The sequence below is a fragment of the Bubalus bubalis genome, chromosome 7 (assembly GCF_019923935.1).
Source record: "Bubalus bubalis isolate 160015118507 breed Murrah chromosome 7, NDDB_SH_1, whole genome shotgun sequence".
In the NCBI taxonomy this organism is placed as follows: domain Eukaryota; kingdom Metazoa; phylum Chordata; class Mammalia; order Artiodactyla; family Bovidae; genus Bubalus; species Bubalus bubalis.
Genome location: NC_059163.1, coordinates 55,522,376 through 55,535,904, shown reverse-complemented (window position 1 = coordinate 55,535,904; position 13,529 = coordinate 55,522,376). Strand labels below are relative to the sequence as shown.

General features: G+C 40.0%; 1 protein-coding gene across 1 annotated transcript in view; it reads left to right on the top strand.

Annotated features, from left to right (window-relative positions):
* The window catches only part of GRXCR1 (glutaredoxin and cysteine rich domain containing 1), a 143,458-nt gene extending 130,635 nt beyond the window's left edge, over positions 1-12,823 (top strand). Inside the window, exon 4 of the mRNA XM_006078749.4 lies at positions 12,225-12,823. Coding sequence (XP_006078811.4) covers positions 12,225-12,404 — 180 coding nt within the window. The 3' untranslated portion in view covers positions 12,405-12,823. The remainder of the gene's footprint in view (positions 1-12,224) is intronic.
* Positions 12,824-13,529: the final 706 nt, after the last annotated feature.

Sequence of the window (13,529 nt, the reverse complement as noted above, 5' to 3'; positions counted from 1 at the left end):
GGACTGGATGCCATGTTCTTAGTTTTCTAAATGTTGAGCTTTAAACCAACTTTTCCACTCTCCTCTTTCACTTTCATCAAGAGGCTCTTTAGTTCTTCTTCACTTTTTGCCATAAGGGTGGTGTCATCTGCATATCTGATGTTATTGATATTTCTCCTGGCAATCTTGATTCCAGCTTGTGCTTCATCCAGTCCAGCATTTCTCATGATGTACTCTGCTGCTGCTGCTAAGTCACTTCAGTCGTGTCTGACTCTGTGTGACCCCACAGACAGCAGCCCACTGGGCTTCCCCGTCCCTGGGACTCTCCAGGCAAGAACACTGGAGTGGGTTGCCATTTCCTTCTCCAATACATGAAAGTGAAAAGTGAAAGGGAAGTTGCTCAGTCGTGTCTGACTCTTAGCGACCCCATGGACTACAGCCTACCAGGCTCCTCCATCCATGGGATTTCCACCCCACTGGAGTGGGGTGCCATTGCCTGAATATAAGTTAAATAAGCAGGGTGACAATACACAGCTTTGACATACCTCTTTCCCTATTTGGAACCAGTCTGTTGTTCCATGTCCATTTCTAACTGTTGCTTCTTGACCTGCATACAGATTTCTCAGGAGGCAGGTCAGGTGGTCTGGTATTCCCATCTCTTGAAGAATTTTCCACAGTGTGTTGTGATCCACAGAGTCAAAGGCTTTGGCATAGTCAATAAAGCAGAAGTAGATGTTGTTCTGAAACTCTCTTGCTTTTTCAATAATCCAATGAATGTTCGCTGCCAATTTTATATTATAAGAATTCCCCATATATATTCAGGTCTTTGTCTGAGCTTTCTAATAATTTCCCTTGATCTGTTTGTTCCTGTTTTACCAATATTGTACTATTTTTATTCCTGTGGTTTAATAGCACTTTTTAGGATCCTATAGAGCGAATGTCCCTCATTACTCTTCTTTTTAAAGATTGATGATTTATCTTAGCTATTCCTGGACTTTTTTCCTTTGAGTCTATAATTCCTTTATTTGGCAACTTGATTAATACCATCATGCATTATATTAACATAACCTCTCTCTCTCAGCTCAAAGAATCCTGGAAAGAGGATTTTATTCTCTTCATTAAGTTTGTCTCAATTCTACAGATGCCATAAATAATCCAGAAACATTTAAGTCTATTCTTAATGTTGAAATACAATGGTATGGTACTGGCTTCTACCATTCATGGGAGTTGTAAGAGCTATACCTCTGTTGGGCTGCTTTGCCCATATAACAAAACTGGTAGAGAATTTTCAGCCATCCAGATATCCCTAGACTGCCTGTGAAGGTGCTAGGGTTTAGGCAAACTTACCCAGGGAAAGAGACTAGCCTTGGAGAAGCAGTTGGAAGAACCAGGAAAAGTGGACAAAAGACAAGATTCATATCCAAGCACATCCAATTCTTCTGATTAGCTTTTGGCAATAAAACAGGAGTTAAATATTCCTGAGGTAGGAAGCATTGGATTTCTTTCTAAGTAGCAGTACTGTTCCTATTCCTGGTATTATATGTATTAAGTTATTCAAACCTCAAAATAACACTGCAAGGTGGGTTCTGTTACTGTCTTTGTTTTTCAGACAAGGCAATGGAGGCCTGGATGATTAGATTAGTTGCTCCAGACCTTGTAAATAGTGTTTGACTCAGGATTCTAAACTTGACTCCTTGATCTTAACCATGAATCTGTGCTTCCTTCACTCTCAAATTAAGTGACAAGTTGGTGTCTGGGAAATCTGACCATATGTGACAGGACCTAAGACCCAGGGTAGAAGTTTACTGGGAGATAGGCAGATTATTAGGTCCAGGGAACAGACTGGATTTTTAACACTTGGCTCTTATGCTAGTATGGCATTGTACAGAAGATGGGCAAATAGGCAATACCTTTAGAGAGAAACCAAAGAGCTCATACCAAGTTCTAATTTGCTGTTACTAGGGTGCTGCATAGCAGACCATGACTCCCCTGGTCTTTGTAATTCAGGCCCCAGTTTCTAACAATTACCCTAGTAATGGAGAGGAAAGCAGCTTAGTGGCTACAGCTGGGTCCACAAAAATGGTGTCAGCAATTCATCTCAAGTTTTCTGGCCTAAGAATTCTAGCATACATTCCACCCAAGTGAAACTTGCCCTGGGAAGCTGAGGGGGCATGATTTGCTGATGAAGACTTGTCAGTGGCTTCAAACATCGGTAGCAGAAGCAAGTGAAATGTGGCAGTAGCTGGTATGAGACTTGGGTTCAATAAGGCTAGCTGAAAGAAGATTAAATGACTTATTTTATGTAAGAGAATGCTTGGGTGAAAAGGATGAATAAAAACACCATTTGGGGGGTAAAATTTATTTGTATATTTATTTATATTAATAAACAAGCTAAAGATCAAAAGAGAAGAGTGTCCAAGTATTCCCCTCAAACAATAACTGAGATGGACAGCTGATCCTGCTTGTACCCACACAGAGGAAGTCAGGGCAGCCCTGAGATGTATTAGCAAGCACCTTGTTATGGCAGATGCTGAATTAAAGATCTCAGTTGGTAGAGAAGCTCTAATGCACTTTTCTGCCTTGTTGTTTTTCTAAAGATTCGAGCAAACATTTTGATGTCATTGCTATGAGGCTACCAATATAGCGTTCACTTTCAGTACTTTTTTTTTCCTTGTAAAGCCTGATTTTTCATTCAGGAAGAACAGAAGTAAGATTCTCAACTACGCACCGAGGATGCTAGAAATGGCACAGGCTGTCTGTGTAAGGCATTGGAGCTATCAAAGGCTGGCCTGACCCTCCTTGGAGAGGCAACATTCTGGGTGATGTTCCCTCTCCATGGAGTGGGTGGCCACAGCATGTTCAGAGATTAAAGCAGCAGAGTACCATCTACTTACCTAGGCAATCCTAGGCCATGTGCTCCGGGTGCCTCTCTGAAATTGGAACATCTTTTTAAATAAGGTTGTGGCCGTACATCTCACTGGATCAAGAATCAGATTCACAAATCTGGCTTATACATTTAGGAATATAACAACATATTTCCACTGTGTCAGCATTTCATAACTCTGCAAATCAAGGATCAGGAATGATTCTGCTTATTAATGGCTTGATCAGACAGAGAATAGCCTCCTAGGCACTTAACAAGCAATTGCTGAATTAAATCGTTGTTCAGTTAAGTTCAGTTCACTTGCTCAGTCGTGTCAGACTCTTTGTGACCCCATGAACCGCAGCACGCCAGGCCTCCCTGTCCATCACCAACTCCCGGAGTTTACCCAAACACATGTCCATTGAGTCGGTGATGCCATCCAACCATCTCATCCTCTGTTGTCCCCTTCTCCTCCTGCCTTCAATCTTTCCCAGCATCAGGTCTTTTCAAAGGAGTCAGTTCTTTGCATCAGGTGGCCAAAGTATTAGAGTTTCAGCTTCAACATCAGTCCTTCCAATGAACACCCAGGACTGATCTCCTTTAGGATGTACTGGTTGAATCTCCTTGCAGTCCAAGGGACTCTCAAGAGTCTTCTCCAACACCATAGTTCAAAAGCATCAATTCTTTGGTGCTCAGCTTTCTTTTAGTCCAACTCTCACATCCATACATGACCACTGGAAAAACCATAGCCTTGACTAGATGGACCTTTGTTGGCAAAGTAATGTCTCTGCTTTTCAATATGCTATCTAGGTTGGTCATAACTTTCCATCCAAGGAATAAGTGCCTTTTAATTTCATGGCTGCAATCACCATCTGCAGTGATTTGGAGTCCAGAAAAATAGTCAGCCACTGTTTCCACTGTTTCCCCATCTATTTTCCATGAAATGATGGGACTGGATGCCATGATCTTAGCTTTCTGAATGTTGAGCTTAAAGCCAACTTTAAATGGTTCACTATAGTTTAAAACAAAGTATGTAGACAAAGGTGGATCATCCAGAGATGACTCTAGGCCAAGTGTTCACTTTTGTGACAATCTGTTATGTGGAGTGAGTCTGATTCATAGATAACCTGGATGAGGGAGTTTATGGTTACAGAGAGTCAGATAAGTTGCTTCTTCCTTGGCAGAACACTTAAGAGAGTTCCCAGTACTTATAAAATAAGATTAGATGATCTGAGGTTAAAAATAAAAATTGCATTCATTCCTTAATCTTGAAAAAAAACACTAAATACTCTTGATCTTAGCATCCTGTTTCTGCATTAGAGAACAGCAAAAAGCTCTTCTTATTTATGAAATTTGAGTTTGTGCCACAAAAGAAACCCATTTCACCATCATACATGAACTCCACTCTTATCTTCTGGTCCATTGTTAGAGGCTAGGGAATTCTTGGGGGCTTCAATTTAGATGACTGTGGTATGAAGTGGATATATTCAAAGACCACAAATAAATTCCCTAAAATAAAATTAATATATAAATACTAAAAGTTACATCATCATTTTTATATGGAATCACAAACAGGCCAAAAGAAAGAAGAAAGAAAGAAAGAAAGAGAAGTCGCTCAGTCGTGTCCGACTCTTTGCGACTCCATGGACTGTAGCCTACCAGGTTCCTCCGTCCATGGGATTTTCCAGGCAAGAGTACTGGAGTGGGGTGCCATTTCCTTCTCCAGGAGATCTTCCCAACCCAGTCTCCCACATTGTAGGCAGACGCTTTACTGGCTGAGCCTCCAGGGAACCAAGACCATCCTCAAATAATGAAGAATCTCTACAGCGCTATAATGAGATCAGCCTTCTACTTGATTGTTGAGAAGATTTAGAGTGAATTCATGTAAAGTGAATAGAACATTGCCTGGTATGTAATAGCCACTCAATAAGATTAGTCATTATTAGTTAATATTTCACTAATAAATCCTTATTTGTAGCTGAGAGCTACTTATTAAAAGAACAGGGAAATTTCTTGCTCACTGCTGTATCTCCTATGCCATACATAGTGCCTAGCAATGTGAACTTATTTGTGGAATGAGCCCGCTGGATTTTTATTTTTTTTTAAGTCCCTGGCCAAGAATAGATGAACAGATAGAGCTAAAAGGGAGGATGATTTCTTACTCCTTTTTTCTTAAATTCCACCTCTAAAGAGTCGGATATGACTGAGCATGAGCACTACTACTGCCCCTAAGGCACATGCCTCCATCCAAACCACTGTGAAGAGGGGGCATTCTGTAGATTCAGCACTCTTACTGGGTGCTGTTATCAACCAGGTCTGCCTGGTTTCTAGCTTTGCTGGGTGTCAGGACACTGAAGAGCTACTCTAGATTTCTTAACTGTTTGAAGATCAAATTGTCTGTAGTCAACCTCTTCACTGAAAGTGGAAATCTGTTTTCAAATTTCTCTGTGATCTGAACATTCACTTTTACTCATTAAAAATCTTTGTTTCATCATTTGTAAAATGAGGTAGTCTCTATTACATCAGATACTGGATATAGACTCTTGTTGGGCTGCAGCCTTCAGGCCTGCAGTTACTGTATTTGCTGAAGAAAGAGCCCAGAGTCAGTAACAGAGACATCAGCAGTTTAATCGATGGGAGATCTTACACATCTTTCTTACAAGAAAGAAAGCTGAACACTGAAGAATTGATGCTTTTGAGCTGTGGTGTTGGAGAAGGCTCTTGAGAGTCCCTTGGACTGCAAGGAGATCAAGCCAGTCAATCCTAAAGGAAATCAACCCTGAGTATTCATTAGAAGGACTGATGCTGAAGCTCTAATACTTTGGTCACCTGATGCAAAGAGCTGACTCATTAGAAAAAAGATCCTGATGTTGGGAAAGGTTGAAGGCAGGAAGAGAAGGGGATGATAGAGGACGAGATGGTTGGATGACATCACCAACTCAATGGACATGAGTTTGAGCAAACTCTGGGAGATGGTGAAGAATAGGGAAGCCTGGCATGCTGTAGTCCACAGGGTTGCAAAGAGTCAGACGTGACTGAGTGACTGAACAACAACAACAACACATCTGAAGCAGAAGGGTCCTGGAGCAACATCCCACTGCTGGGAGGGAGATGGCAGGCTGGACACAGCAGCAGAGGTCTTCACTCCCGGGAAGAATAAGGAGACTACCAGTTATAGGGAGAAATATTGTAGATTGGCTCATTGGTTACTAGGGAAATCAGCAGAGGAGGATTTCCTCTTTTATCCCCTTAGGCTATGTACCCTCCTGGGGCAGAGTTCTTCCCTTCATTAAACTATCAAAGGGGAGCCATTCTTATCTAAAGATTAGAACAATAACAAACTTGGGCGAGGGACAAGTATATAGATATTTACTAATTAGGCTCTACAATTAAGAAGGAAGGTCAGGGGCTTCCTTGGTGGTCCCAGTGGTTAATTAAGAATAGTAGCACATAGTAGCTGCTGCTGCTGCTAAGTCACGTCAGTCGTGTCCAACTCTGTGCGACCACATAGACGGCAGCCCACCAGGCTCTTGTCCCTGGGATTCTCCAGGCAAGAACACTGGAGTGGGTTATGTGCCAATGCAGACACTGATTCAACTCCTGGTCCAGGAGGATCCCACATCCCTTGGGGTGACTAAGGCCATGAGCCACAATTACTGAGTCGAGGTGCAGCAACTACTGAGGCCAGTGTGCCTGGAGCCCATGCTTGGAAACAAGGGAAGCCACTGCAATGAGAAGCCCGTGCATTGCAATGAGTACCCCCACTTGATGCAACTAGAGAAAGGCTGCACGCAGCAATGAAGACCGAGTGCAGCCAAAAATAAAATAAATAAATAAACAAATTTTTTTGTTTGGAAGGAAGGTCAGTCATGCAAGAGAGTGTAGGTGAAGCAGGGACTAACTGAGCACTGGATGGAGAGAGCAAGAGAACAGCCATGTTGAGTGGCCTGATCATACAACCGTACGTGCTGGGTAAGCCATTCTTTTTTCTCCCAAGTTTATGGCTAAAGGGCTGAATTTTCTTGAGAGCCCCAGAATCTTTCCAATGCTGTGCTCCAAGACATCAGAATTCACATGTGAATCAAAATACATTTACTCTCCTTTTCTTACAGTGGCAAGGCTTTAGACCAGAAGACCAAGTATAGACGTGGTGTTTAAATAAAATGACTATATTAGTGGCAGAAAATGACTGTGTCATATGACCACAAGCAATTTAGCTTGAAGCAGCAGTTAATAAAAATCTCTTCAGATTAGGATTTATTAATAAAATAATGGCTATTAGCCTTACTGAGTAGCTACTATGTGCCAGACAGTATTCTATTCACTTTATATGAATTTACTCATTAAATTGTCTCAACAACTCTATAAGTAAAAGACAAATTTTACCATAGCATTGTGTAATTCTGACAAAGTTGTTTTAGGATGACCTTGGTCTATCTGTGATTCCCTTTAAAATGGACACTGTGGATTTTGTAGTGTTTATATATTATAAATATATAAGTATATTTATAATATATAAACACAAATATATAAATATATATATTATAAACACATAGTGTATATATAGTGTTTATATATTAACTTCATTTTAGGAAATTTATGTGTTCTGAATTGCAGAGAAGTTATTAAATAGCAGACTCATCATATATTTAACATTTGATATTTTGGCCCTTTGAAAGTAATCTTTGGAAGTCATGTTCCAGGCCCATGATATAAGATAATGTTACCAGACCAAATTTGGGTCCACTTGCCCAAACAGTAAACCCAATCTACTCATACCAAGTTGTGGTGAAGGAAAATACAGCATTTATTGTGAGGCATCCAGTGTGGGGCCAATAAAGAAGTATGGACAGCTCACATTTGAATTCCCCAATGACTTTCAAGGAAGGATTTTTAAAAGGAGGGAGAAGGTCATAGGATGCTTGACCGCTCATGGACATCCACCTGACTGGCTGGTGGTGAGGTGACGGGGTGAGTTAACATCCTCAACCTTCTGATTCCAAGCTCCCTGGTGTCTACATACTAGTGATCAGCATGCAGCTCACTTCTTCCACTTGAGGCTACCCTGGTGGCTCAGATGGTGAAGGATCCACCTGCAATGCATGAGACCAGGATTTGATCCCTGGATCAAGATCACTTGGAGAAGGGAATGGGTACCCACTCCAGTATTCTTGCCTGGAGAATTCTAAGGGCAGAGGAGCCTGGGGGGCTCCAGTCCATGGGGTCACAAAGAGTCTGACATGACTGAGAAACTAACACTTGATGTGCCAAGGTGGGGGTGGGAATCTTATTGTCTGTAAAACAAATCAGGGATATGGCTCAGGATATTATCTTTTGCCCTTGAGGAGTAACAAAAGGAGTTGACTTTATTACATGGTTCAGTTCAGTTCAGTCACTCAGTTGCGTCCGACTCTTTGTGACCCCATGAATTGCAGCACGCCAGGCCTCCCTGTCCATCACCAACTCCTGGAGTTCACTCAAACTCACATCCACTGAGTCAGTGATGCCATCCAGCCATCTCATCCTCTGTCATCCCCTTCTCCTCCTGCCCCCAATCCCTCCCAGCTTCAGAGTCTTTTCCAATGAGTCAACTCTTTGCATGAGGTGGCCAAAGTACTGGAGTTTCAGCTTCAGCATCAGTCCTTTCAAAGAACACCCAGGAACGATCTCCTTTCGGATGGACTGGTTGGATCTCCTTGCAGTCCAAGACACTCTCAAGAGTCTTCTCCAACACCACAGTTCAAAAGCATCAATTCTTCAGTGTTCAGCCTTCTTCAGAGTCCAACTCTCACATCCATACATGACCACTGGAAAAACCATAGCCTTGACTAAACGGACCTTTGTTGGCAAAGTAATGTCTCTGCTTTTCAATATGCTATCTAGGTTGGTTGTCATAACTTTCCTTCCAAGGAGTAAGCGTTTTTTAATTTCATGGCTGCAGTCATCATCTGTGGTGATTTTGGAGCCCAAAACAATAAAGTCTGACACTGTTTCCACTGTTTCCCCATCTATTTCCCATGAAGTGATGGGACCAGATGCCATGATCTTCGTTTTCTGAATGTTGAGCTTTAAGCCAACTTTTTCCCTCTCCTCTTTCACTTTCATCAAGAGGCTTTTTAGTTCCTCTTCACTTTCTGCCATAAGGGTGGTGTCATCTGCATATCTGAGGTTATTGATATTTCTCCCAGCAATCTTGATTCCAGCTTGTGTTTCTTCCAGTCCAGAGTTTCTCATGATGTACTCTGCATAGAAGTTAAATAAGTAGGGTGACAATATACAGCCTTGACGGACTCTTTTTCCTATTTGGAACCAGTCTGTTGTTCCATGTCCAGTTCTAACTGTTGCTTCCTGACCTGCATATAGGTTTCTCAACAGGCAGGTCAGGTGGTCTGGTATTCCCATCTCTTTCAAAATTTTCCACAGTTTATTGTGATCCACACAGTCAAACTATTATTATTTTGTCTTGCCTGACTGTTTTCATTTGTTTCTGCATTTTTTCACTTTTCTGGTTAAATTTACTCTTTGTAACTCAGGGAAGGCTAGGAGGCTAAAGCTTTTCTATAAACAAGAGGTGGTGGATGATGTGGGAAGGTGTTTGTCCCCAGGAAAGCCTATAGGGTTGTGTTTGGTTTCAATAATTTTTAATTTGATTGCGTGTTTATTATTATTATTTCTCTGTGTTAAAAGCCTGGTATTTGGAGTAAGTGACATAGATGGTGAATGAGCCTAGGAAACTCCTTAGCACTCACATTCATTCTAGCTTTGTTGTTCTTTGCTTGCCAGCACAAATGTATTTTATGGGAAAATCTTAAGCTATTGAAGAATTTTAAAATATTGAAATGTTTATACTTGTTGTTAAGGTTTATACTAGTTAGTAAATAGCTACTACTCCAAGACTCCCAAGCAGCTCTCCTCTTCCGTAAAAGCAACTACCCTATAAGGGTTGCCAGATAAAATATAGGATGTCTGCTTACATTTAAGCCTCAATTAAATTATGAGTAATTTTTTTAGTTTAAGTATGTTTCATATAATCTTTGGCATATCTACACAAAAATTTATCTATGGTCTATCAGACACACAAGCTAACTGGGCAACACATATTTTTAGTTGCAAAATTTGATGATCCCACTCTACTTGAAAGCCAAACCTATTTACAATCAAGTACTAATGGGTGACATCCTAGACTCAGGGTTTTATAAGTCCTTTCTGACTAGTTGGTGTTGTTTCTGTATAAGTCATTAATATTTTTAACATAATCTCTGGCCTAGTTCTAACGCATGTCAAGGGCCTATCTACCTTATCATAGCCTTTCTAAACTTTGATAAGAAGAGCATTACTTACTAATTCTCTTATATTTTGTTTTTAGACTACACTCTTTCTTCACTGCTTTTGTTTTTATATAAAGCTTTTTTCTAAAGACATTTTTATATCATGCAAAATTGTAAGTTCGATGCACCACTTTTTGGTCAACTCTTGCACAAGGAAATGACAAAAATCCAGCTACAGAGAAACTAAATTGCTACATACAATCTAACTTTTTGGAAGAGCTTTGAATCTTTACAAACTTGACAACGTTTCTTGTTTGTGTCTTTCAGACTAGAAATCACTACTTTCCATCAAAGTAATTCTGTTGCTAAAAATAAGATATGACATGAATTTTGCTATCTCGATCTAATAGCAAAGTCAAATGGAAACTGTAAATGAATCTTACTGAATACAGAATATGCAGCTCTGAAAAGTGGTCTGGAAATATATAAATTTTAAAGCAATCAGATCCTTAATGTTTCTTTCCCAAAGCACATTTTTATGAGAAAATTGTAGTTGCTTTCTAGGAAAGAATTTCTTGCTGGGATCATGGTGGGTTAAACCTAGTTAATTGGTTTCCTTTTCCGTTGGATTTTTTGGAGACTCTATTAAGTACAATTGTGAATTTCCAGAGAAAATCTGTATGTATGTCTAAGTATGTAAGGTATGTTTGTCTGAGTGTCTGTGTGTGCATGTGTGTGTGTATCTATATTTCCCAAATGTATTTTGGCAATTATTCTTGTCATAAAAGCTGGCTTTCAAACATTGCTGAAAGTTCCTATTTTGCAAGTCGAAGCTTGTATTAACTCCCATTCTCTTTGTATTCATTCTGTAATGGCTCCTAAGCTCCCACCAGCAGATGGTTGCCACTTGTGGACTCCAGCAGAGGTTATATGTTCAAAAAACAGAATGGAAATGTGTATGGAAAATTTTCAAAATATCCTTAACATGCTGGCTCAGTAGTAAAGAATTCACTTGCAAATGCAGGAGACCTACGGTTCGATCCCTGGGTCAGGAAGCTCCCTTGCAGAAGGAACTGGCAACCCATTCCAGTATTCTTGCCTGGGAAATCCCATGAACAGAGGAACCTGGGCGGCTACAGTTCACGGGGTAGCAAAAGAGTTGGACACGACTTGACTAAACAACAGCAGCAACAACAACAGCATGCTTCCTAGTTAATTTCATTATGCTGTAATGGGTACTTTATTTTTACTTGAGGTAGAAAGGCTGATAGTTACGGTGGGTAGTTTTATGGACTTAGATAAGTCTCAAGAGTTCTATGTCTGTTTCTTTAAATGTAAAATGAAGGTAATGATATTAGAGGAGGGCATGGCAATCCACTGCAGTATTCTTGCATGGAGAATCCCCATGGTCAGAGGAGCCTGGAGGGTGCCAGTCCATGGGGTCACAAAGAGTCAGACACGACTGAGAGACTCAGCACAGCACAGCACAATGATGTTTGAATTAGCTGCTTTACATAGGAAGGTATTCTTATGTGTGAAGGATGAGATGAGAGAAGATTCTATGTAGTGATGCATTTGGAAGTGCTTTTTAAAAAACAAAGCATTATTTATACGTTCAATATGATGATGGATCTTCAGTTGACAGAGGCTCCTCCAATCCAGCTTTTATTTTTTCTTATTTTCCAGACTCACTATTAGTGCTGCTATTCTATAAACAAAGATACAAAACTAGGAAGCGATACTAAAAGGAAAGTTACAGTATTTTCCTTTAGGGCAAATTACCATCTTCTGAATTTCTTTGATTTGTAAATATGTGTTTTCATATGATGGAGTTCTGGAAGTTTTCAAATGATGTGCCCTTTAACTTAAAATGTACCAACCTTTACGCACCAAGCTTGTGCTGTTGATGGCCATCAATGAGACAATAAAGGAAATGTTAGAGAGCACTTCCTGTGCATCTATTTTATATTATAATGCTAGATGATTGCAAGTCCTCCATCGTCATATGTTGGTATTGTTTTATAACGGTCTATAGTACAGAAAGACAGGAAGGCTGATGGCATTGTCATGCTAACACAAATCCTATCCTTCTTGTCCTCCTGTTACCTATCCAGAGAGTGCAGCATCCACACGAGTGTCCCTCCTGTGGGGGCTTTGGCTTTCTTCCGTGCTCTGTCTGCCATGGAAGCAAGATGTCAGTGTTTCGAAACTGCTTTACAGACTCTTTCAAGGCCCTGAAGTGCACGGCTTGCAACGAGAATGGTCTTCAGCGCTGTAAGAGCTGTGTGGGTTAGAGTTCTCATCCACAGAGCACCTGGTGTCATTGACTGAAAGCAATAATTTGGTTTATACGTTTTTTCTTTTTTAATGTCTATGTTTCTGGATTAATCAATAAACTTTGTTTATTATAATTTCCTTTGTTTGGAATTTTTGCCGTGACTACGTTCATTGATGTATTAAATAAATATTTATTCAACAGCTACTGTGTGCCAAGCCCTGTCCTAGACCCTGGATTCTAACCTGAATTAATGGAGGACCTGATAAAATTCCAAGATATTCAAAGTCTGATTCCCTAACTGTGTTTGATTTTCTAAAGAAAATATAAATATATCGAATGGTGTCTATCACAATGCCACCCTGTTGTCTAGGATCAGTTCATTCAGCTCTCCAGATGCATACATTTTATTAATATGTGAGCCTCAGCTGTAGGGGAGAAGAGAGCTCTGGTTAGTGGAAAAGAATATCGTACTTATGCTTAAGCAGTAAATTATTTTTAAAGCTGTAAAAGTAGTCTTGGGGCTGATGATATTAATGATAAATCATTAATGTTATTGAATGTATTTCAATAGCTGCCAGACTTCTCTGAATTTATATTTTTAAACAGCTGTCTTCTACTATCGCCACTCTCTTGAGCTGGACACAAAATATTACATAGTTTGAACATATAGTAGAAAATATTAGCAAAGTAGGCAAAAGTAAATTTTACTATAATTATCAGCTAATACCTACCTGTACACATGTCTGTGCTCTGATGGATTCCTTTATGAATGATTTTTAATAAATCACCTTCACAATATCTGTGACAAGGTAATCAAAATATTTTACATCTTGGTTTTGCAGAAAGATATAAATATTTACCAAGTACTTTCTAGTCAGCCAGGTGTGGAATGCAAGACAAAGCTTTTGCTTTCATGGAGGTTACACTCTTAAGAAAGAGGGAAGTATTAAATAGATAACCATACACAGGATGAACCTTATAACTATGACAAAAATAATACAGGGTTCTCTGGGAATGTGTAGCAGCAAGGCAAACCTGGATGAGTTAGGAAATAGTTTAAGAGTAGACTTTGTTGAGTGACTGATATTTAAAGAGACATCATGGGTAGTTGGAAGCCAACTGGTCAAAGAGTAAGAGAGAG